This window comes from Panicum hallii, chromosome 5, assembly GCF_002211085.1.
Source record: "Panicum hallii strain FIL2 chromosome 5, PHallii_v3.1, whole genome shotgun sequence".
NCBI lineage: Eukaryota > Viridiplantae > Streptophyta > Magnoliopsida > Poales > Poaceae > Panicum > Panicum hallii.
The window spans coordinates 39,042,861-39,066,791 of NC_038046.1; the positions used below are offsets into that span (position 1 = coordinate 39,042,861).

Consider the following 23,931-nt stretch of genomic DNA (forward strand, 5'->3'; position numbering starts at 1 on the left):
AGGAGCTTGAAGCTCCAAGAGTAACAAACACGAAATTCACCAGCTTGACAAAGAACGAAGTACTCAAGAGATGGAAAAATAGCTCACTAACACTCTCACTTGCTCTCCCTTCGATTTCCCCTCAATTCCCTCACCAATCTTGCTTGGAAGTCAAAGGAGGGAGTGAGGAGGGCTCTTGAGTGCTCAGGAACGGAGGTAGGTGAAAACTGGTCGAAGGGAGTTAATGTGAAGGGGATGAAGGGGTATTTATACCCCAGCCCCCAAAACTAGCTGTTGGCTGGTTAAGTTCCAGAGACTCCGAAGAATAGACTCCGGGCAACACCTTCGGAGACTCCGGAGATGCATGTCTGGACTCCGGACACTCCGCAGAAACCCCATGTCTGAAGACTCCGGAGAAATCTCCGGAAACTCCGAAGTTTTCTGCAGGATCACTCTAAAGATATCCCAAGTGTTGTGTGAGTGCAAAGTGTGTCTCTCATAAGTTTGTTAGATCATCTTGAGCACCATATTCTATGCAGAGCAAGTTCATTTCATGTTACTCTTGATAGGACGGCATTCCTATACTCAATTTTAAAAATATAAACAAATTAAAGCATTATGATTCTTCGCTTTTGCGACTTTCATTTCTTTTTTGGTAGTCATCTTCTTTCATTGATTCATCTATCACACGTATTACCTACTCATCTGCTCGTAGATAGCATTAGTCCCACAAGCGTATGTAATTAATCAATCAAAACCCACTAAGCGGGCCTAGATGTTCTTTCAGTTCTTCTAAATCGATTAAGACAAACGTTAAGAAACATCAAGATCTAAAAAAAACATCAAGATTAGAACCCAATCAGCTATTAAGATTTAGCAATGTCAATTGGGTCGGAGATTAAGCCAATAGAGATCTAATAATGATGGGATAACTTGCGAGATCTACTAACATGAGATCGGAATGATGCAGCTTTGCAAGATTTAAAAGCAATCTATAATTGGTAGATAAACTAGTTGGAAATTACAGCGATGTACTGGTAATTAAAGCAGCCTAGAACATCTGATAAAGACGAAGCAAGCAAACTAAAGATCGAGACGATGCAGTCTTGTTCACTGAAGAAATCGCCGAGAAAACTACATTACTTCTACTTCTAGAGTTTTGACAATGAGCTGAGAAAAAAGTTGTATTGATAATTAATTATGTTTTTACAAATCCTAACTACTGCTATTTATACTCTAAAATCAATGACTTGTCATAGAAAGACTTGAGAAAAAGAAAGAAATACTATTATATTTAGAGTTTTCCTAAAAGAAATACTACCATATTTATAGAGTTTTCCTAAAAAGGTAGAAATGTTCACAAGCAAGTAGATCAGAGGCAGTGATGGGGGCATAAATCTGTCGGGAAACATTAGTATTTTACTAATGATCGGTGCCAGGCCAGCATTTTTTATGTACTAATCAGGGTACTTCACCAAATATGGAAAACAGTTCTTTCTACTCCTATTTTTCTTTCCTAATTAGGAGCGGCCGTACGGGCGGCCAAGCCCTACATTAGCCACGTCCTTATCTTTATATGTCCAACGCTCAAATATTAGTATTCGTCTGAGGATCGCTTAAGACCCCAGCAGGCCAAGAGAATTCAGTCGCGTGGGACGAAAGTTAAATCGCTGAGGATCAGGCGTAAAATGAGGGAACACCACGATAAAGACATGCACAGATGTCCTGGCACAAGGTACAGGCGAGTGGTAAATAGGAATTCCCGTGGCACCAGATAACCATGCCTAGTTAATGACATTCCAATTTATAACATAATAATGTGAGCTGAGATGCCACAGAAACTGTCTTAGGTAGTATTTCTTGCTACGCTACCAGATTATCACCTGTTATGTCATTTTTTTCAGCCAGACTTGATCACAATAACCTTACATTTACATGCACCTGTGATCGCAGTCTACCAGTCTAACAGAAAGCTGACTGTTGACTACAATTCTGAAGTGACCACCACTCAAGTCCCAAATGATGAACAAAGTTTAGTATGATACAAATTTGTATAAAATACATGTCTTAGGTACAAATTAAATTGTTGCGCCTCCAGCGCCCCTGAGAAATGCCTACCCAAAAGAAGCAAATGTCTAAGAACCGATAACAAAGGGTCAGCTAAGACATGTAAACTATATGAATAGATAGACTTACCATCTTGGTTGCTTTAACACACTGACTCTGCCTTCCCCTCTTTTCACGCTGGCACTCACCACACCAGGTGGGAAAATCCTTCTGATATTTCTTCATCTCCCTGAACACAGAGCTGTACATAGGAATAACTCATTCAATTGCAGCATTTCACAAGCCATTATTAGTCAAAACATAATTCTACACACCGAAGCACCTAACACCGAATAAACTTAGGGATGCACTAGATCGGCAACCTTTTTCACAACAATCAAAAGTAACAACTCAGAATGGTCAAATAACACACTAATGCAACATGTAGCAAGGCAACAAGCAACAAAGCTCCCAATTTCATGGTAACGATAAAGAAGCCAGCCAGCCATGTGATATCATCACTTGTCCAATTTCATGGTAACGATAAAGAACAGGAAATTCTAAGAGCATGTTTGACCTGGCATCAGGTGGGACCATGTTTGTTCATTCATTACCTGACAAAAGCGTACCCTAATTGTATAGAACCAAGGGTGTTGGGCCCTTGGGGGCTTATATGCTTAGGCTCAACTTACCTGACTAATTTGAAGCTTAAGAATGGTCACATGAATATTTCCATGAGCCTCAAATGGCCTATTCAATATGACCCCTATCTCAACAAAAATGGCAAGAATAGAATGACAACCTTTTGACTGGACTAAAACACCTAAACTGTATCAATATTTTCAATAAATAATAAGATCAGAAGTATAAAAACAAATTTAGGGCCCGTTTGGTACCGCTCCCTCTGCTTCGCTTCATGCGAGAACCAGCGGAGCGCTACCAAACGATGATTTTGTCAATCGATTCACCCGCGAATCGAGCCGGAGCAATTTCCATTTTTGTGTGTCGGGTGGGGAGCGGAGGAAACCTGCTCCCCTCGATTCCCTTCCACTTCCGACGCCCTCCTCTCTGCTGTCCCCACAACGCCCTTCTCCACTGCGACCCTCTCCGCTATCCCCGCGACCCTCCTCTTCGCCATCCCCGTGACGCCCCTCTCCATCACCCATCCTGCTGTTCCATGCCGGAGGTGGAGGAGCTGTGACTCATCAAAAGCACAAACCACCACTCCAGCATGATTTTGAGCAGATCCACGGCAGGTAGCCCTAACAATCGGCTGGCTAGATCCAAAGGGGCGTACGGCCCCCGTACTGAAGGGTTGTTATTTAGAGGCTCCATATAAGAAAAGGCCGAATTGGATTGGTTATATCGTTAAAGGAATGATATGGATTGGATTCTAGACATGTCCCTATGTCAGCTCGTCAACTGTGAGAAAGGTCCAGCCTGGGGACTGTGAACAAAGGGCTACTGTGAACAAAGGGCTAGGCTTGCAGCGTGTCCTCTCCACCGTGCGGCAGCGCTGCGAGGCGACGGCAGCGGCGGCGCTTGTCTTCAAGATCGATGGAACTGCGCCTCCTGGTGCCGCCGGACGTCGCCCGCCGGCCTCGAAGCAGCTCCTGCCCGGCGGCGCTCTCCTCGCCCAGAAGCCCCTCCGCAGCCGCAACCACCACCGCCGCAGCTCACCATCATATTCAGGTGACAAGCCTGCCCCTTCCCAATCACCTCCGATGGAGATGTGTTGTTTGGTCTTAGAAGGCTCTTTTTTAGCTGCTGGTGTTGCTTTAGTTGACTAGATGGCAGACAAAATAGAACCACCTGGACAGTATGCACAAGTGTTTATCATTTCTTGCGTTGCGTGTATGGCCTTGTGCTTGAACAAGTCTGGCTAGCTGCTACCAACCGCCTATGTCTTGTGTGTGCTTGCTTCCAAGGAAACGACTCACACCATGATTGATGGTTGGTCAGGCTGTGCACTTGGGCAACTAGTACTGTTCTTGTGTTAAATTATTCACAGAGACTACAATCTGACCAAATGCATTGCCATTAACTTGACTAGGAAGATCGACATATTTCAGATGAAGTTTTGTTTGTTATGCACCATCATTTGCATCTCTAACCTTAACTGAATTTACATTTGTGTCATCTAGGTGATATGGATTCAGTGCCAGAAATTGTGGTGGACAGTAGTGATAGTTTAGTAGCTGACCAGTCAAGTTGATCTTCCAAGAAGCGGGCTGAAGTCTGGAAATTTGTTGATTCAGAAGTGTTCGATGGCAGAGAGAAGGCGATATGCAGATGCTGTAAGCTACATTTGTCATCTCAACCTGGAAAAGGCACCAATCATCTCAATAGACATATTGGATTTCACTGCCAATGCCATTCCGCAAGAAGATAGAGATAGATTCTTAGCAACACTGAAGACAAAGTCTATCAATGGGGATCAGGTTGTCTTTGACCCAGAAGTGTTCTGTATTTTTGATAGCCAAATATTTTATCAGTGCGGAGATTGCATTTCGAAAAGCGGATGATCCTAATTGGAAAAACTTGATAAACTACTGTCAGCCATCGTTTAGAGTTGTTGGTCATCAAAGTGTACGTGCAGATTGTGTTTTATTGTGTGAAGAGAAGCTACAGCTTATGGACAAATTCAAAAGGTTTAAAAGACATGTTAGTCTGACTGCTGATTTGTGGTCTTCTAACCAGAACTTGGGCTACCTAGGTGTTACAGCACATTTTATTGATGAGGAGCTTGAGCTGCAGAAGAAAATCATATCATTCAAGCAGATTTCTTTCCCACATTCATCATATGGGATTACCTCATGCTTGGTAGAGTGGGACTTGGTGGGCCAGCTGTTTACTTTGACATTAGATAATGCTAGTGTGAATAACAGAGCAGCAAAGGACATGCGTGATGCTTTAGTTTCTGAGATGTTCTTCAAAGGTGAACACCTACATGTGAAGTGTGCTGCCCATGTGCTGAATATTATGGTCGAAGCAGGTTTAAAGGTCATTCCTTATGCAACTCATAGAGTGAGGGATATCATCAAGGTTGTCACATTCACACCATCCTGGATGCAGATCTTCAACACAATTGTACAAACTTCAGGCCTCAAAGCGAAGTCAGGACTGATTCTTGATATTCCACACCGTTGGAACTCAACCTACGACATGTTACACGAAGCATTGAAGTATAAGGTGGCACTCAACAGATACGCGACTGAGCAACATCATGAAGCTCCAAGTGAATATGAATGGGCAAATGTGGAGGCTCTTCATGGTTTTCTTCAAGAGTTTAGTGAGGCTACTAAAGCATTTTCTGCGGATAGGCATCCTACAGCCCACCTTTTCTTGAACATGCTGCTAGCCAGCCAAGATGTTACTCAATGAGACGTGGAACACTAATGAACTCCTCAACAAATTGGCTAATGGGATGCATACCAAATTCCAGAAGTATTGGGCAAAATCCTAATATAGCTCTTCTCATAGCCGCTGTGCTAGATCCTTGTATGAAAGCTGACTTCATCAAGTTCTACTTCTACACCGTTGGTGAAAATGTTGATCTGAAGATGAGAGAGTTAAAGTGGTACTTGAAGAAGTATTACCTACAATATGAAAAAATTGTGAGGATCCACAGTTTACCCGTGTTTAGTATATGTGATGAGCAGCCCACAAGCAAGTCTGGTACCAGTTCCTTAGGACAAGTATGTGGTAAAAGACACGTGGAATTTGCGTTTGCCCAATTTGCGTCACAAAACTCAGATGCTCGTTCAGAACGATCAGAGTTGGATATTTATTTGGAGGACCCTAGAATTCTTGTGATGTCAGATGAGAACTTCAATGTTCTTTTTTTTTCAAATACACAGGAGAGCTGCGTATCCTTGTATTAAGGAGAAGAATGATCCAATTACAAACCCACCACCCCGCCTTGGATCAGAGTGAGGGGTGGAGTGTTTTAATCAAAACAGTAAACTGTTACAGAAAAAAGAAATAGCTAGGACCTGACCGGGGACTTTTCCAACCGCAACACAACTAGGTTGCTCGCCCTAGGCCCAGGGCAGCAAGGCCCTTAGCACCCCCAGAAATCCACAGATGGGATTCATCTTTGAAAGCCTGGAGAGCAGTTTGCACACTTGGGCCCGATCCATCATGCAGGAATTTATATGCTTCCAGAGGATCCAGGCGCCAAGTATGACAAGAGAATTGAATCCCTTCCTATGCTGTTTTGGCACTTTCTTCCAGGACTTTTTCCACCATTCAGCAAAGGATATGGTTTGTCGAGTGGGCACTAAAGTGGACAGGTTCAAGGGTTGGAGGATGCCGAACCAGAATTGCCGGGCGAACACACAAGAGGTGAGGATGTGTTGAGCTGTCTCATCTTCCTGGTTGCAAAGGGCGCAGTGATCTGGGTGTGGTAGTCCCCGTTTTAGCAAGCGATCAGCTGTCCAACAGCTGTTACGAACAGCAAGCCAGACAAAGATCTTGCATTTGTTAGGAGCCCAAGTTTTCCACAGCCGTTTCCATGGCTCAAATTGGATGGCGCCAACAAAGAAGGCTCTATAGGCTGATCTGGAGGAGAAAATACCTGAGCTTTCAAACTTCCAACTATGATAGTCCTCGGAAGTGTTGAGCTGAAAGTCTGCAATGGCGTCCCAGAGCTCCAGGTACTCCATAAGACCATGCCAACTGAGTGCCCCCCTTATATCTGACACCCAAGAGTGATCAATCAAAGCCTCAGCCACAGTTCTTGATTTTCGTACTCGCAATGGAACAGTTTTGTGGACATTTGGTGCGAGCTCTTCTAAGCTGGTCCCAAGCAGCCAACGATCAGACCAAAACAAAGTGTTTGTTCCATTGCCTACGGCAGTTACCACTGAAATAGCAAAAGTTGCAGTGATGTTTGGGTGGACTGGTATTTCTAGACCAGCCCATGAACGATCTGGATTTGTTTTTTCAAATCAAAGCCAGCGCATTTGAAGCGCCCAACCCATGACCTCGAGATTGTGAATGCCTAGCCCCCCAAGATCAATTGACCTCATAACTTTCTCCCAAGCGACCAAGCAGCAACCTCCATTTACTTCTTTCCGTCCCTTCCAAAGAAAACCCCTGCTTATTTTATCTATTGCACGGATAAACCATTTAGGGACTTTGAGTGCAACCACCAAATATATTGGGATGGTGGTGAGGACGAATCGAACCAGTACTGCCCGGCCAGCAAGATTCATGAGAGAAGCCTTCCACCCTGGGAGCTTGTTAGCTATTTTCTCTATTCAAGCCAATAAATCACTCCTTCTCAACTTCTTGTCAGAGATAGGCAGGCCTAGATAAGTGGTGGGAAAGGATGATGGTGTACACTGTAGAGACTGATTGACCACCTCCACAATATTATCATCACACTGAATTGGGATGACACAGCTCTTTTGGAGGTTGGTCTGCAGGCCAGATGCCTCACCAAAAATCTGAAGCAGATCTTTTGTGAGCTGGAGATCATCAGCCTCGGGGCGAATAAATAATGCCACATCATCTGCATACAAGGAGAGATGCTGCCCAGTAGAGTGGAGAGGTCGCAGCAGTCCTTCTGACTCAGACTTAGTAAATAAACTGTTTAAGACATCCATCACCAATATAAAGAGCATGGGGGATAGAGGATCTCCCTGCCACAGCCCGCGTTGGTGATAAATAAATTCTCCTGGCTCACCATTAAGAATAACTGGGGTTGAAGCAGTGTGAAGCAAGTTTGTGAGAAGATTGCACCAAGAAGCACCGAAACCCAAGTGTGGAAGAATCTCTAGAAGAAAACTCCATGCTACTGAATCAAATGCTTTAGAAATATCAAGTTTCAGGAATAGACTGGAGATATTACGGCGGTGTAGCACCTTGATGGTTTGCTGGACCAGCATGAAGTTGTCGTGAATGCATCTTCCACGGATAAATGCACTTTGATTGGCAGCAACCATACTGTTCAGGAGTGGGGCGAGACGATTTGCCATCAGTTTTGTTACTAATTTGGCGAAGCTGCGCACAAGACTGATTGGACGATAATCTTTTGCCTCCAAAGCCTCTGTTTTCTTGGGAATCAGAGTTAGAAAAGCCGAATTTAGGAGTTCTGACTTCCTTGCATCCCCCTGCTGCAGGCTCATTATGGCTGCCATGAAATCAACCTTGATTATTGACCAGCAAGACTTATAAATTGCCCAGTGTACCCGTCTGGTCCAGGTGCTCGATCAGCTGGGAGGGATTTGACAGTTGCCCACACTTCATCCTCCGTGAATGGCAGATCAAGAAAGGAGAGATCCATGCCTGTTCTATGGAAGGCCGGCAGCTCCAAAGCAGTGCTTCTAGGAATGGCTGTGCCCAGCAGACCATTGAAGTAATCGAAGAACAGTTGCTGTTTGTCCTCCTGGGCTGTGACAACTTGATCACCATCCACTAACTTAGATATAAAATTCTTGCGTTTGCGGAAACTGGCTTGTTTGTGGAAGAAGGATGTATTTGCATCTCCATCTCTTAGATATCTGATACGAGAACGTAATCAAGCGATTGTTCTCTCAAGTGAGGCCAGCACCAGACAATGTCCTTTGAGCTCTTTCCTCAACCAATTCTCCTCGGGTGAGAGGGCACGGTAGTCTTGGGCCAGCTCAAGGTGATACAGGATGTGCCGAGCCAAAGCTAATTGTTCTTTAATGTTGCCAATATGTTTCTGGCTCCACGATTGCAGCGCCCTTGCTAGCCGTTTCAATTTGACCGAAATTCTTTCAAGGGGGCAGCAGGGTTGCACTGGCTGGTCCCAAGATTGCTGCACCGCCTCATGAAAACCTGAAAGTCGTGGCCAAAAACTCTCAAAGTGAAATCTCTTTTTTCCCCGGATTCCTTCACGGAGACCAAGGACCAAAGGGCAGTGATCAGACATCTCTGTGGCCTGGCTTTGCAACAAGCTTTCAGGATATAAATCTTCCTAATCATTGGTGCATAGCACTCGGTCTAGTTTGACAAGGGTCGGTGATTCCGCTCGTTAGACCAAGTATACCTTCTCCCTAGAAGTGCAATCTCCTTCAGTTCTAAATCATTCACAAACCGGCAAAAAGGCCCCATCATTGCACGGTTGATATTGTCATTGTTCTTATCCTCGGAACAATAGATCATGTTAAAGTCCCCAGCCAACATCCAAGGTCCGGGACAAATCTCCCTTACTTCACGGAGTTCTTCCAGGAATGCCACCTTGTCTGCATCATGTTAAGGCCCATAAACACCAGTAAGCCACCAAGCGGGTTCATCATTGTTGCTGAGCAAGATTGACACAGTGATGGTGCACATGGTGGTGGTTGACCGAGAATAACCCATCACGCCAAGCCATTAGAATTCCTCCTCTAGTCTGCTGCGCAGGTAGGTACACAAATTGTGTATACTCAGGACCAAGAAAAGAAGATACATCGCGCTCGAAAATATGTGAGAGTTTAGTTTCTTGAAGACAGATAACAGAAGGACAGGTTGCCTCTACCACTTTTCGCAAAATATCTCTTCTATCTTTGTCATTGAGACCATGGACGTTCCAGATCAAGATACTGACACTATCCATTAGCTAGGTGAGGAAATGCAAGACCAGAGACGAGAGGTTCAGACCACTAACACAGTGGTCGCTGCATCAGCCTGGCAATCACACGGCACAGCCCAACCAAACATAGCAGAAAGAGCAGCCACATGATTGCGACCCAGCAAGTGGGTATAAGATTTGACATACCGATCAAGGCATTCATCAGAGATTCTTCCTTCCTCTTTAGTAAGACCCAACTTTCTGCAGACCGTTGAGTCTGAGGCACAGTCAGTTTCAGGAGGCAGGTTTGCAAGCTGTCGGCTGCGCCGTGGTAAGCTCACAGGGACCATGGTCTTCTTCCTTCGTTTCTGGATTGCGGGAGTTGGCACCAGGGCATCAACCTTCTTGGAGACACACCCAATGAAATCAGCAGCTGGGCTTACAATTTCTTCCCTTCTTCTAGATGTCCGGGGTGTCCAGGTGTAGATGATGAGGCTGTTCGGGAGCACGCGGTGTCGCGCAGGAGAGGGCGAAGCATCAGGTGGCATCCTGGGCACTAGCGCATCGTTGCCAGCCGTGCACACCTTGGGTGTCAGGTTCTGCAAGTCGCCCACATCCCCTGGATCAGGGAGGTTGTGTTTGCCGAGGTGGTCGCAGGCCCTGCTGTGCAGGGGATCACGAGCAGGGTGGACGCCTCGGAGGTGATCGCAGGAGATGTATGCTCGACGGGCTCGAAGGAGAACGCGACCAGGGTAGTCGCCTCGCAGGTGGTTGCATGAGGAGATATGCGCTCGACGAAGGTCATAAGCACCACCGGAGGCACATCAACAGCAGGAGCAGCAGGCAGTGTGGGTGCTGGGGGCGCGTCCTCAACAGTGGGCACCGCCATCACCGGAGGAGCACCAACACCCAAAGCCACATACGCCAGGAGACCAGGGGGCTCATCCACAGCAGCGGTCACTAGAGGCGCCTCCAAAGCGGTGGCTGCAGGCACGGCCAAAGGCACGTCTGCAACAGCGACAGCGACAATTGTAGGGGCGACGGCAACAGCTGAAAGTGCTTCCAGCAGAGGCGTGTCTTCAACAGTGGCGGTGGGAGTTGTGGGCACCGGGGGGTGCGAGTTCGACGTTGGTCACCGTCACCACCGGAGGGGCAACAGCAAACGGAGCAGGATTGGTCCCGAGAACAGGAGGCACGTCATCAATGGTGGGCAAAGCTGCCAGAGACAATCTCATTGGTGGTCGCAAGGGTCGCCTCAACATCAGTGGACCCGGGCGTAGGGATCACTGCAGTCGGCATTGGTGGGAAGATGCTTGCCCAAGAGCGGTAACGGCAATGAATGATCCACGAACCGGGGGCGGGGTGGGAGTCGAGGCAGCAAGGGGAGACGCCGCGACCTCCGAAGTCTTGAGAGGAACCGAAGGGGCGATAGGAATTAAAACAGTAGCGGCCGATGCTTCGGTCCTTGCATGCGGGCGCATGACCTTCTGCGAAACCCAGCATTGAACCTTAGGTGCAGAGGCCGAGACGTCGCCTCGGGTCGCCGCGGCATGCACAACAGTCAGAGGCCCTAGGCGCAAGTGGACCGAAGCATGGTTGGCCCCACTCTTCGGCTTAGGGATGCACCCAGACGCCGGAGCTGAGGAAGAAGACATGGACCGCCGTTTCCACCGTCTGCAACGGTCATGATCATCATCAGCGTGGGAAGGCGAAGGTGGCGAAGCAGAGTCTGCAGGTTGATCGCCGAAGGTCTTCACAGTAATGTGGATCGGATAGCTGAGGTAGTGCTGCTTCTAGCCGCCAATTCCCACTCCACCAGCAAGCTCCGGGATCACAAGATCAATCAGTAATGTGGATCGGATAGCTGAGGTAGTGCTGCTTCTAGTCGCCAATTCCCACTACACCAGCAAGCTCCGGGATCACAAGATCAATCACCGGTGGGACGCAGCTCGGATTTGAACACCGAGTAGCAAGCTGGAACACCTCCCGTTGGATAACAGTCTCCGAGTGGATGCCGCCGGTGATGCAGTACCCGCTTAGAAGGTGCGAAGCCGTCTCCAAATCCCACGCATGGGCCGGGATGCCCTTGAGCTCGACTTTGAGAGCATGGGGGAACAGCACCGCTGCTGAATGGAGAAAACGCGACCACCGCATCACGTGGAGACGTCCTGGAAGGATGGAGAGGGGGCGACCTTCATTGAAAATTCTTGTCGCCGAGTGCTCATTCGGTGAGATCAAGAGGAAGGTAGCTGGTCCGAGAGCCTGAATGGACAGCAAACCTTCCTCGATCTCGAACCGACGAGCCACCTCAGGCACGATGAAGTTAGCCAGGCCACCAGGGTCGTCAGCAATTACCGAGAGGACGAGAGCACAACCAGCAAGGCTCTCTTCCCGCAGGGAGAAGACATTGGAGCGGTTGATTATGCAGCGCGGCCGTGGGAGGTGGCTGGCATCGGCGAACCCGCAGCCACCATCACGCGATGGAGGGGGAGAACCGCTAGCATCCTCAGGGTTGGGGGATGGAGAGGCCGGGCCGTCGTTGTTCCCACGCTGCTTGCGAGTCTGCCATCGACGCCGTCCAACATCAGCATCGTCCACTGGAGGGGCCAGCGAGGCACCAACCGGTTGCACCCATGGTGGTTTACCGGGGAGGCGGAGATGCCGCAGGAGGACGGGCAACCGGCCACTAAACTAGACCGGGGCGAGACCCCGCCGAAGAAGACAAGCGCCGCACCACACAATCGTAAGAGCGATGACCAGTAAAACGGCAGCGGAAGCACCGTGGGGATGATCTGCAGGACACCACACAGTGCAAGGGCGAAAAATAGTTAAAGCACCTCCCACGGAAGTCGACCGGGACCGGGCCACGCGGGTTGCGCTCAAGACGTTGAAGTTCCTTCCGCATGCGCCGGCTAACAGCGGTGAACCATCCCTACTCGTCAGGGCTAGATAGTCGGGATAGCGGCCGGGGGGCGGCCGGCCGCAGCACAATGCGAGGTGAGGTGTCACAGCGTGTACCCGCCGCAGGAGCCAGGGACGAGTTTGCCTGGGTCGTAGTCGCCAAGGAAACGCCGCCAGGAGTACCTCCTTGAACGATAACGAAGATGGACCGCTGCCAAACTTTCCCAGTAGGGGGGGTATCACGGCACCAGCGTTGGGCCTTACTGCGCCCAGCCGTTGTACAGGGGAGTGTCCCCGACGCCGACAAGGAGGAGGGAGAGGTGGCCACCAGGTTCGGGGTGAACGCCAGCAGGGGGCTGGTGGAGTGGGCTATGGCGTCGAGGAGGGGAGGGGGCGGGCGAGGTGGGGGAGACAAGAGGGTCTCCATCCTGCAGCGGCCACTGTTAACACAAAAGTCTCGTGCTAACTTCAATGTTCTAGCATGGTGGAAGAAGAATTCAGATGCATATCCAATCTTGTCTTTGATGGCTAGGGATTTTCTTGTTATCCCTATGAGCACACTATCCTCGGAATCTGCATTTAGTGCTGCTGGAAGAATCCTTGGTAACGATAGGACTTCACTTTCCCCAGAAACTCTTGAAGCCCTAATTTGTGCTAAAGATTGATTGATTGGATTCGATGATGAAGAGGAAGGCGGACCAATAAGTGGACAAAATATGTTCAGTTCAGATGATGAAGAAGATGATGAATGAAGGTAAATGGGCCTTACACTTGCACTGTTTAAAGTAACAGAAATTTATCGCCTTGAATGCCTTGTTGCTGTTCTGTTCCCAGTAAGAACAATAATTGTATCCTGCAGTACCAATACCTGGAAGAGTGTATACCTAATGTATTTAATTGCCTCGTGGTAGTATAGGTACCAGTGGCAATGGCGTGCAGCATCTCGTAGCTCAATGTAGTTTTTTTTCCTTCTACAATGGAAGCTGATGTTGGTGTCTTGTATGGCTCATCCAAGCTTGGAACATGAACCTGATGGTGATAAAACAAGGAAGTGCGTATATCTGATGATGTTCGACATGAACTTGATGGAACCTAAATTATTTATAGTTTCTGAGTTTTGAGAACGGATGTATGTTTATTTCATATGTGGTCTGTCTTGCTTCCGTTTGTTAGGGAAACTTGCTTGCTGCTATACAGGCTTACAGTACCTACGTACACCTGAAACACCCTGGCAGTATTTTGGCAAAAATAATCGTCAAAATACTGAACTAAATTTACCAAGTTACTGAACCATGTTCAGTAATAGCTCGCCGGTTACTGAAGTATGGAAAGATTGTTCAGTAATTCTGCTCAGTTTAGCTATTGGTGTAGAATAAACTGCTACACCTAAGGTGTAGAATAGCGCGTGTGTGTGTGTTGGATAAGGATTAGGGCTGATCCCTAGAGTAATATGGCTGGGGTGGGTTAGGGGAGGGACACAGCCCATTGTCAGGACTAACGGCAAGCCTGCGGCAGCAAAGGAAAGCAGGGTGTTGATGGCTGCTGTCACCTACAGGACTTGCGTGCCGTCGAGTGAAGCTGGAGCCGCGGGTGAAACCCTACCAAACACTTAAACTATTGAGTGGGGAGTGACTGGAGCCAGAGCTGTTGGGAGCTGGAGCTGAGCGCTACCAAACACCCCCTTACACATGAATATATCAATGAATGTCAAACATACCAATGCACTCAGGAACCAATAATAAAAATGGAACAGTAGGGAAATGCCTGTATACCTCCGGCACCACAAAAGCAGATTGATTCTGAGTCCAGATGATATAGCTCGAGCACCATGCCTATGTCGACCATGGTGGAGTACAGCCTGTCCAGGGATATGAGTGTAATCATACATTTCCTGCACAAAAGATCAGACAAAGATAATATAGGAAGCATGACACTTGAAGATAACATCAACTGCTTGTCAACAAGAAAAAAGCAACATGACTAAAAGCTATATTAATAGGGAGAAGAATGTTTCTGACAGAACTCCAAGAACAAATATGTTGACAACTCAAAACTCAGAATACTATAGCAGGATATAATAATGTTATAGATTCACATGCAAACACCTGACATCCATCACTCCTTAATCCTGAAACACAAGTTACGATCGAATAGAATATACACCGGAGCATGTTCTAGTGGTGTTTTTAAGGCATCGCCTAGGCAACAAGGCATACCCATAGTGCCACAAGGGCCTAGTTATGCCTTGTCGCCTAGGTGAGAAGGTGTATCCAAGACGCCTTATCGCCTTAATAACCATGTTCTAGTAAGACACAAAACTATACTCTGAAATAAATGTCCAAGAATAATGGAAAACACATCTGAAACCACTCCAGAAGCACATATGCTGAATAGAACCAAATAGTCCAGTAGACAGCACCGCAAGTGCATCTTGTCATATATGTGGAATGGCTGTAATGTAGTAACTCCAGTGCTACCGTGCATAAAAAAATCATATTATCATCTAGCATTGTGCAAAATTTGTGTTTGAACAAAGACTCCATATGCTGCTTTCTCTTGTGTCTTTCTTGCATGAGTTTTCATTCAAGCTCAAAGTTTGCATGATGGTACATGATATGTTATATGCTAATATACATTCATATTTTATAGAATTTTTTATGCACCTTTAGAGGTGCTATCTAGTAATTTGTGTTTCTATACATTCATATTTTTATATATTCCTTACTTTTCTCTTATCCATTGATTCATAGAGCCTATTATTGCCTCAGTTTTATTCACGAAAGGTAAACAACAACTAAATTATCTAGTTGCTTACTGTACATGTCCCTATACCATCGTTAGCCAATGACAAACTCTGGAATACAAGTAAAAAAAATAGCCGAGTAAGAAGAGCATACTCAAAATCAAAATCCATCAGAAGACCATGTCTTACCATGCACGGCAGATAATTTAGAAACAAAAATGATAAAACACTCAGACGATTGTGGAAGCTTAAGTAATAAGTCACAACAAACCTCATGTTGTGTCTCTGAATTCACATGATTCTCACACCGAATGCCTCGGAAGTATAGTTCACCACCAGAGAATTGTTTGCCAAGGCAAACGTTTAACGTAACTTCTGAATCATCAACATGAAAACCTAGAAAAGCAAAATTTAACAGTTCAGAACAAAAAAAGAAGATATGCTACTTGTTTATATATGTTTATACAGTAAAATGTAATCGAACATTATTTCGTTTCCTTGGCACTAATAAAACAGATTTAAAGATGGATTTGATATTAAAGTTCCCCCTGGTAAAAGGAAACACCATATACTAGCTGAAGTTATAAAGAAAAATCAAGAGTATAATATTTAATCTTAAAGAGATTGGCAACATGGTGCACACATGTGCAAGTATAACAATAAAATGTGACATGTCATCTTAGAATTCTACAGTAAGGCAGACTTTCCTTGAAAGCATTAAGACATACATTTTTCTACTAAATATGTAACATCACTTCTTGCAGAAAGCAGAACAGGCTTCCTGCCCTTCAAGGATGTTCAGTGAGTAATGGCTACCATTTGCAATGGGAAAGTGAATCTAATTGCCATTAGTCGGCTAAAGCTTCATAAACCAGCAGAGAAGAGAAGGTTTAAACAGTAGTTCTGAAAAGAGTTATTCATTCACAACCATTCACCAATAACATATCTAAGTGTCAATGTAAAATTTTGAAAAGGTAAATATTTATATTGCTATAAGATATTTAGAAATATTTTTTATTGATTATCATATGACAGTAAGGCCATTGTGAATACAAAAGGAACATATTTATCTGATGAGTAACCTTTGTATAACAGATATAGATGATGAAAGAAAAGTGACATCTCTTACTTGACTTCTTCTGGACAAATCTCAAAGAGGGCATCAGCAGTGAGGATTATAGGTGAAGAATGTGAGTGCAAAATCACATTTACACCTCGTGCATCCAGATATTTAAATTTGGGAGGAGGATTCACTGTTAACCCCTAAAGTTGTGCTGTTGTCTCACCCACCTCCCTCAACTCGCGAGTTAATTTGCTAGCCCCGTATGCTTTGAGCCCGTTTGCAACATTGGCCCAAATTACTGCTAACTTAACAAATTGTGCGATGTGGCACCAAAACATTAATTGCTTCTCTCCATGCCACCTTAACATGGGTTTTGGCCTTACAACATGTGTGATATTCATTCCATACATAAATGAAAGAACATAGATGGCTAACTTCCATCAAAATATGAAATGGATAAATAATGTAAAACAAATGCTCCTTGTAAAAGAAGGGAATTGAAATAATCCAATATGGTTCAAATGCATATGGTTCTTGAAAGGAGCATACATAATTCCTACATGCAAATAGGGCCTGTTCGTCAGAAGACGTGGGCCGCTGGTCGAGTTCGCCATAAATATGAAAATATGAAAACTAAATATTTGGTTGACTGATCAAGTAATTAGTAAAATTGGTGGCATCATCTTCATAGCCATGTTAGTGACATGTTTAATCAACAGAAAAGATAAATAAAAGAAACAGTGATAATGAAAACAGTGTAGCAGTATGATAGCACATTTGATGCCACAACAACACAATCAGTTAAACTAACAGTGATTTGGGATCAATGCCACAAATGGGTCCAAAGTTTAGGGGGCTCATGAATTTTACAAATTGAGGGGTGTGAGTGAGACAACCATGCAACTTCACGGACAAAATAAAGCTAGTATCTCTTATCTATGAAAATATTAGCTTTACTTCCATGCTATTTTGAGTTGAAAGGTGTAAATCAGTAGGTTCAAAGGCTGGTACAAGTAAAAACTGGATATCTTATTTGCTATCCTGAAATTTAACAAGTCAATGTCCATGAATTTTTTGCAGGTGTTCCTCCAACAGGTACAATTTCATCTTCCATGCGGACCAAAAATATTGAAAGCAAAAGAAATAATTACGAAAAGTGATTGCGTTCAGATATGTACACTTCAAATGGGAGTTTCTAACTTCTGTGTGAGAACTTACCTAGTTCAACATCCCTGTCTTTTCCATATTCAACAACAAAAGCATGATGTGAGTCCAATGTTCCTCCACCAACCTCAGGATAAAAAACTGAAGATCAACCCAGAAAATAAGATCAATATGAGAATCAAGGACTGAAACAAGTGTTTGTTCTCTATAAATGTAGCAGTCACTCAGACAACCTCTAGAAATTGGAGCTACGAACTGTTCCATGAACTGATTCAACATAGCTTCCAGACCAAAATCATCAAGGACAGCACCATACTTGTTCATTGTATTTGGCCTCATTATCTTAAATTTCATAGCATGGACCCATTTTTCAAAGTTCTCTACCTACAAAGGGGCACACAATTAGAATTGGTGAGCAAAGCTAGAAGAAAAGCTTATCCATTTGTTCTGAATTTACCATACCTCCTCCAATAACATCTCGCAGAAAGTTGGCTGCAACATAGCAAACGAATAAACACCAGGAATTGGCTCAGTCATAATGCTTCTAAAGCTTTCCTCTGAATTGCTCCTAACTGCTTCAAGGAATGTTGGTAAGAAGAATGCTGAAGGATGCATATTGTATAATTCTTCATGAAGAGGCTGCAAGAGAAAACAAAAGGAAGATGTGGATTTCTAGCAGAAAAAGAGGAACAAATAATGTTAAAAAAAATTAGATAGCCATGTAGTATTTTAAGTTTTCAAGAATGTTTTGATAACGTCCAAGCAGTGCCACTGGGAAACACATGCAGGAGTTGGAATCCAACACGTATCCAAGACCGCAGGTGTCTGACTTGGCAAGTTCAGAAAATTAGGATTCGGGGATTTGTTTAATAATTAATATATATTTTTAAAAATTTGTAAAAGACTATTTGACCTCTCTTTCAATATCATGTATAGTCTAAACTCAAAACTACAACACAAGCTGGAAGGCCAGAGAAGATCCTGTTAAGTTCTTTTCCCAGGAAAAATCTCAGCACTACAGAAAAAGCTGCAAACTTGTGCATGAGCACGACGGTCCCCAACACCAGCCATCAATCAACTTCTCTCCCTACTGGTGCACACCTATCCCCATCCTGCCATTGTCTTCGCACCCCCACCCCAACCCCCCGCCCCCCAAACCCCTCCCAGCCTCGTCAGATGCCAGTCGACGCGTCAAAAAATGTTCAGACACGTGAGTTCAATCCAAGAAAAATTGTATAAACCTCGAGATACTACCATCATTAAATAGATGGAACTCGGTACTCAGTATGAGCAATTGCCTCGTTCAACTTTATAAAGGATGTCATCTGCCTTCAAGCAGGACAAATAAATATTTCATTTATCAAACTATAGAATAGGCATATGTTAGGATTGATTTTTTTGTCTGGTGCAAGTGTAAACATGAGGAGTGTGCCCTTTCACATGCATATGTAAGTCAAGGAGTCATGTGCTACTTGAAGAGTCAATAGATCGAGGTCAATGTGAACTCTAGAAACAAGCTGATTGTGTGAACAAGTTACTCTACTGTGAAATCAGCTAGGTTCTCCCCAATATATGACTATGTAACTTGCTTTGTGATATGAGAAAGAATCCGACCAGCGGGAGGAATTCCAATAAATATAGAATAGAGTTGTACTACCTTTCCATTTTGAGTAAACTAGAAGAGAAAACAGTGCTAGTTGTTCTGCACCACAAAAGGCTCTTGAGTATTCTTGTTTTCTCATATGGGATAGTGCTTGTGTTTTATAAATTGGTGATCCTGGTGTTCAGCCAACGTAATAAGGCTTCGCTATTGTTATGATCAAGCTGACATAGAATAAATATATTTTCAAAATTACACCCAAATCCTCAAACTTACGACTACAAGCATGTACTTTAGTTATAGGCCTGTTCTGAAACTCAGATTATGGCATACTGGCTTGAAGACCATCCATGCAACCAGCAATTGCATAGCATTCTGGATGTGAAATCTTTGTCTATGTAATTTCCAGATATCCTGCCGGCCAAGACTAATCCAATCCAGGGCGTTTCATGGCAACAAACTTCAGATACAAAATAACCTAGGCATCACACATAGCACACCTGACATGAATAATACAAATGCACAATACACATCTCATGGCAGTCTGTTCAATGTTATTCCAACAGAACTCCAAAAAAAAGGATTTCAAAGCATGATAAATTGACCACATTGGATATTTCACAGGCAAATCTAGATGTAGTACTGTACATATGAATAAGAGAAGAACTGCAAACCTTGTAAAGGTGGAGTATCCTCTGCCTGTATTCTTTGTGCCTTTGCACCTGTAACATGAAAACACTTGACGTGAGAGCCTCAGTAGCAAGCTAATTAGGATATTTGTGCAGTAAACGATATTTAGCTAGTAAAAGGTAGTAAAGCAAAATGACCTGCTAGAAAATTTGGTGATGTTGAAATCCTTGCCAATGAAACTAAATGTAAAACAAAGACCTAAATGTCGCAATACCGTACAATTCACATACTTGTTTTAATTAGATATTTTTCCAGAGTCAAAATATGCAACCTGTGAACACTAAAAGTGTGCCCTCTGTCACCACTAGCCCTCCCAACTACTCTCGGCATCAGTGCTGCCCATCTTCCTGCACCCCCAATTCCCCAAATCTCTGGTTGCTCATCATTTCCACATCCACTGCCCCCAGCCACCTCCTGCCATCAATATCCCTCCATGCCCACAGCCAGCAACGTCCACCGCCATCTTGCCGAGCCGTCTCATCCGCATATCATTGAATTTCAGGACTGTGGATTAAACCCAGTCCTAACCTGACCCCTGACCTGTTCCAAACTGCCGCGGAACCCAAATAAGATGACACTAGTGCACCATTAATCTTGAAGCAAAATCGAAGTGATTTGCCAAAACAAGTTACTTCAGTGCCACCCATAATCCTAGCAAAATCAAACATTCTACCCGTAAAATTAAAAAACAACCATCCGCATGAATCCTAGTAATGCCCATACATATCATCAAGTACCTAGGAGGGATCGAAAGCCTGACCTTGTTGCGCTCACCCTGAGGCCAGTAGCGCGCGAGAATGTCTCGCATGAAGTGTAGCTTGACGTCGCGGTCCGCATCGAGGAGGCTCGGTGGGAGATGCCGCTCGAGTGCGCTGTACACGGCCGGCGCGTACTCGCCGCGCACATCGCTGTAGTCCTGCGGCTTGTGCTCCGCGTTGGGGTTCAGCCGTAGCCGCCGGTCCAGGTATGGCGCCGTCGCCGCCGCAGGCCGGCCGGCCGCCCGCAACGGTTGCGGCGGCGCCACGCCGTTCCCATTCCCCATCGCCACAAGGACCTCGTCCCGTCGCTCGGCCGGGCCGTCCAGAGCCATGCGTATGTGGGGTCTCACAGCATCGGAGCCGTTTTAGGGCTAGGGTTTGATAGAACGATTTGGGGGCAAGGGTTAGGGTTTCGGCACGAGTGGTTATTGCCGTTTCACGGATTTGCTAAGATCAGGGGTGGCACTTCAAAAAAAAAGGAGCAGGGAGGCAAATGAAATCGGAAGGGGACAGAATTGCGGAGCAGCCATAGCGCGTGTTGCCGGTTTGGGTGTTCTTTTTAGAGCCTTTTGGCAGGGCTAAAAAAAAAACCTCCAGGCTCCGGCCGAAACCCTACTAATGGTGTGGTTTTGAAACGGTTCCATACAAGAAATCGTTATCAAGCTTAAAATAGCTTCCACTGCGAGGGTGGAGCTATATAAAATATGGCTTCAACCGGCTCATCCTCTTCAATTCATTAATAAAAGCACTGTAAAACTATTTTGCTAAACGTTTTTCAAAACAGCTTCAATCCACTAAAGAAACTGCTCCACTAGAGAAACCGAAGCCGGAGCTATTTTTGGAGGAGTCATAGCTTTACAAATTAGGCATAGTTGTTGACGGTCCTCAAATGCCAAACCACGCCCGCATATGGAGGAAATCACGCAGAAGACGCAGAAGAAAGACACAGAAGATCACATCCTGCGTCTAAAAGTATCTTGGTGATACCTAGAGGGGTAGTGAATAGGCGCATCTAAAAAACCTGAAAATCTTCTCGGCAGTTAAATCTGTCGGAACTTCCGACCCTAAACTTCCGATACCATGTCGGAACTTCCAACAAACAGGAATGTTCTTATACGAAATTCAAAATTAAATTTGAAACTGTAGAACCTAGCTGAATCAAAAGTTGCGCAATGATACTAGGAGACTTCTGCAGGTGATCTTTTGCAAGCACAACAACTCGAGTATGTAGATCGGCACAAAACAAACTCTAGGTCAACAAAAACTAAATAGATGCAATAAGCACAAGACACAAAAGATTTATTCCTGAAGTTCACTCCCACTAAGAAAGCTAAGTTTGAGGAGCTCACAAAGAGCCGGATTTTCCACTAACCCTTTACCTCACTCAATCAACTACAAAGGAGGATTGAGTCACTTACTACAAAATTCACAAAGAATGGGTAATACAAACTTCCCGGGGCGCGCACACACGGGAGGACGCTCAATCAGGTGACACCAAACCGTGTAGAAGTAAGCTTCAAGAGTAACAAACGCGAATCGATGGATGAAGATGCTTTAAGCGCTCTTGAGATGAACGTAGCTGCCTTCTCACTCAAAAGCTCAAGCCTCACACCTCACTCTAGCTCTCACCGAAGCCCTAGCTCAAATCAACTAAAGGATTAGCTCTTGGAAAGATTGAGGAGGAGGAGTGAATGCTCCTGGAGGTGTTTATTTCGGGTTAGATCAGCAGCAAATGAAGGAGGGGCTAAGGGGGTATAAATACTCGAGCCCGCAAAACTAGCCGTCAGTGTGCAGAATAAGTGATTGTCCGAACTTCTGACCCCATTAAAAAACAGCCGGCCAAGGACCCTCTGTCGGAACTGTTAACCAACTTCTAATAGAGGTCAAAACTTCCGACCCATGGTCGGAGCTTCAGACACACACTGAGTCAATGAGAAAACTAAGTGCACAAGTATGTGATTTTGTGTCTCTCTTGGGTAGTTAGTATCCCAATTAAGCATTTTGACATCTTCAAGTTATCTCCTCGCATCCCTCTTAATAGTACAGTGTTTCCGATACTCAAATTTAAAATAGAAAATAAATAAAGATCTTATTTTCAGCTCCACCACTGTTTATCAAGTAAATTGGCATCTTTTCACGCATATAATTCATTTCGTTGAGTTTTAACCTGTCCATAGCTCGATAAATATATCAGCTCCTTAATTATGCATGCACTTTCAATCTCCCCTTTTTATGATTGAGTACAACACAATTAAGGCTCGCAAATAATATATCGAATCATTTTGAATCCAATTATATAGTTGAGCTCCCCCTTAATATGTGCATTTTTCAAGATGAAATAAAAAACGCCTTAAATGTCATTTGCTCATATTAAAGGAGCTTACCCTACATCATTGCATTCATGGGGTGCAAAGTGTGATAAATATCAACGTGATGCATATGACAAGATATCACAACAACAAAGTGGAAATAAATAACCATCAAGTCATGATCATCACATAAGCAATGAGTTCTAAGATCACACTAACATAGCAAGTCATGAATAAGTCTTACAAATTAAAATTCTCATTTGGCACACCACGCATAACACATACAAGTTTCTCACATGTCCAAAAGCATAAGAGTTCAATGTTTAAAGTTACTAGATGCTAAGATAGATGGATAAAGCCCAACATCCACCAAATGGCCTATGGTCTCACCCCCCCCTTTTGGCATCAAGCGCCAAAAAGGAGAGGCTCTGCCATAGCCATCACTCATCATCCTCATCATCTTTATCATTACCTTCTTCTTCATTCGTGGGCGTGTCTGCTGCTGGCATGTCGTCTTCTTCCTCTTCATCTCTCTCCTCACGGCCGCCCAAATCCTCCTCAATATCATCATCATCCATTTGAGGAGCACCAAACATCATAGATGAGCTGCCAAGCTCCTCCCAAAGGTTGTAAAAAGTTGGAGGGGGAGGGAAATACATTGGAGCATGGATCGGAGAGTGAGGCATGTCATTCTTTGCCCTAAGAGCCTTTTGCCTTTCCTCCATCTTCAAGAGTTGCTCATCCACATACTTCCTATGAGCATAAATTTCTTGTGCGTTGTGACTGCCCACGTTGAAGCATGCAAACAAGTCTTGAGAGATGAAACTTAGAATTACTTTCTTCTTTGGGGCACGACGAGATGGACCATGGAAGCTTGAGGGACCTTGGGAGCTAGATGGACCATGAGAGCTAGATCGGGCATGTGATGATCTCTAAGCGGAGCGGCGAGGTGCGTGAGCTCCAAGCTTGAGATAACACTGAAGTTGACCTTTCTTTGGCTTGTAAACTTGATGGCCCTTATCGGTCAAGATTTCAACACCTGTCACTTCTTTAATCATAGCAAAGATATATGGAGCATAGTGATAACTCTTCTGGGGTGACATTGAGCATATGATAATTTCCTCCCAAATGAAGTCAAAGACGCTAAACTCAT

General features: G+C 44.8%; 1 protein-coding gene across 4 annotated transcripts; it reads right to left on the bottom strand.

Annotated features, from left to right (window-relative positions):
* Positions 1-1,728: 1,728 nt before the first annotated feature.
* Positions 1,729-21,045, bottom strand: LOC112892903 (uncharacterized PKHD-type hydroxylase At1g22950). Of its 4 annotated transcripts, none has more exons than XM_025959994.1 (9): positions 20,472-21,040; positions 19,696-19,743; positions 17,884-18,060; positions 17,652-17,805; positions 17,476-17,562; positions 15,466-15,590; positions 14,224-14,342; positions 2,176-2,287; positions 1,729-2,093 (listed from the first exon to the last, which is right to left on the bottom strand). In XM_025959994.1, exons 1-9 carry the CDS (start codon positions 20,799-20,801, stop codon positions 2,058-2,060), a joined length of 1,188 nt encoding a protein of 395 aa, XP_025815779.1. In that variant the 5' UTR covers positions 20,802-21,040; the 3' UTR covers positions 1,729-2,057. The 4 variants fall into 4 exon arrangements, 2 of the variants coding, with proteins under 2 accessions (XP_025815779.1, XP_025815780.1); XM_025959995.1 differs by having other exon boundaries at positions 17,655-17,805; positions 20,472-20,801; XR_003228718.1 differs by lacking the exon at positions 1,729-2,093 and adding an exon at positions 4,229-4,346 and having other exon boundaries at positions 20,472-21,045.
* Positions 21,046-23,931: the final 2,886 nt, after the last annotated feature.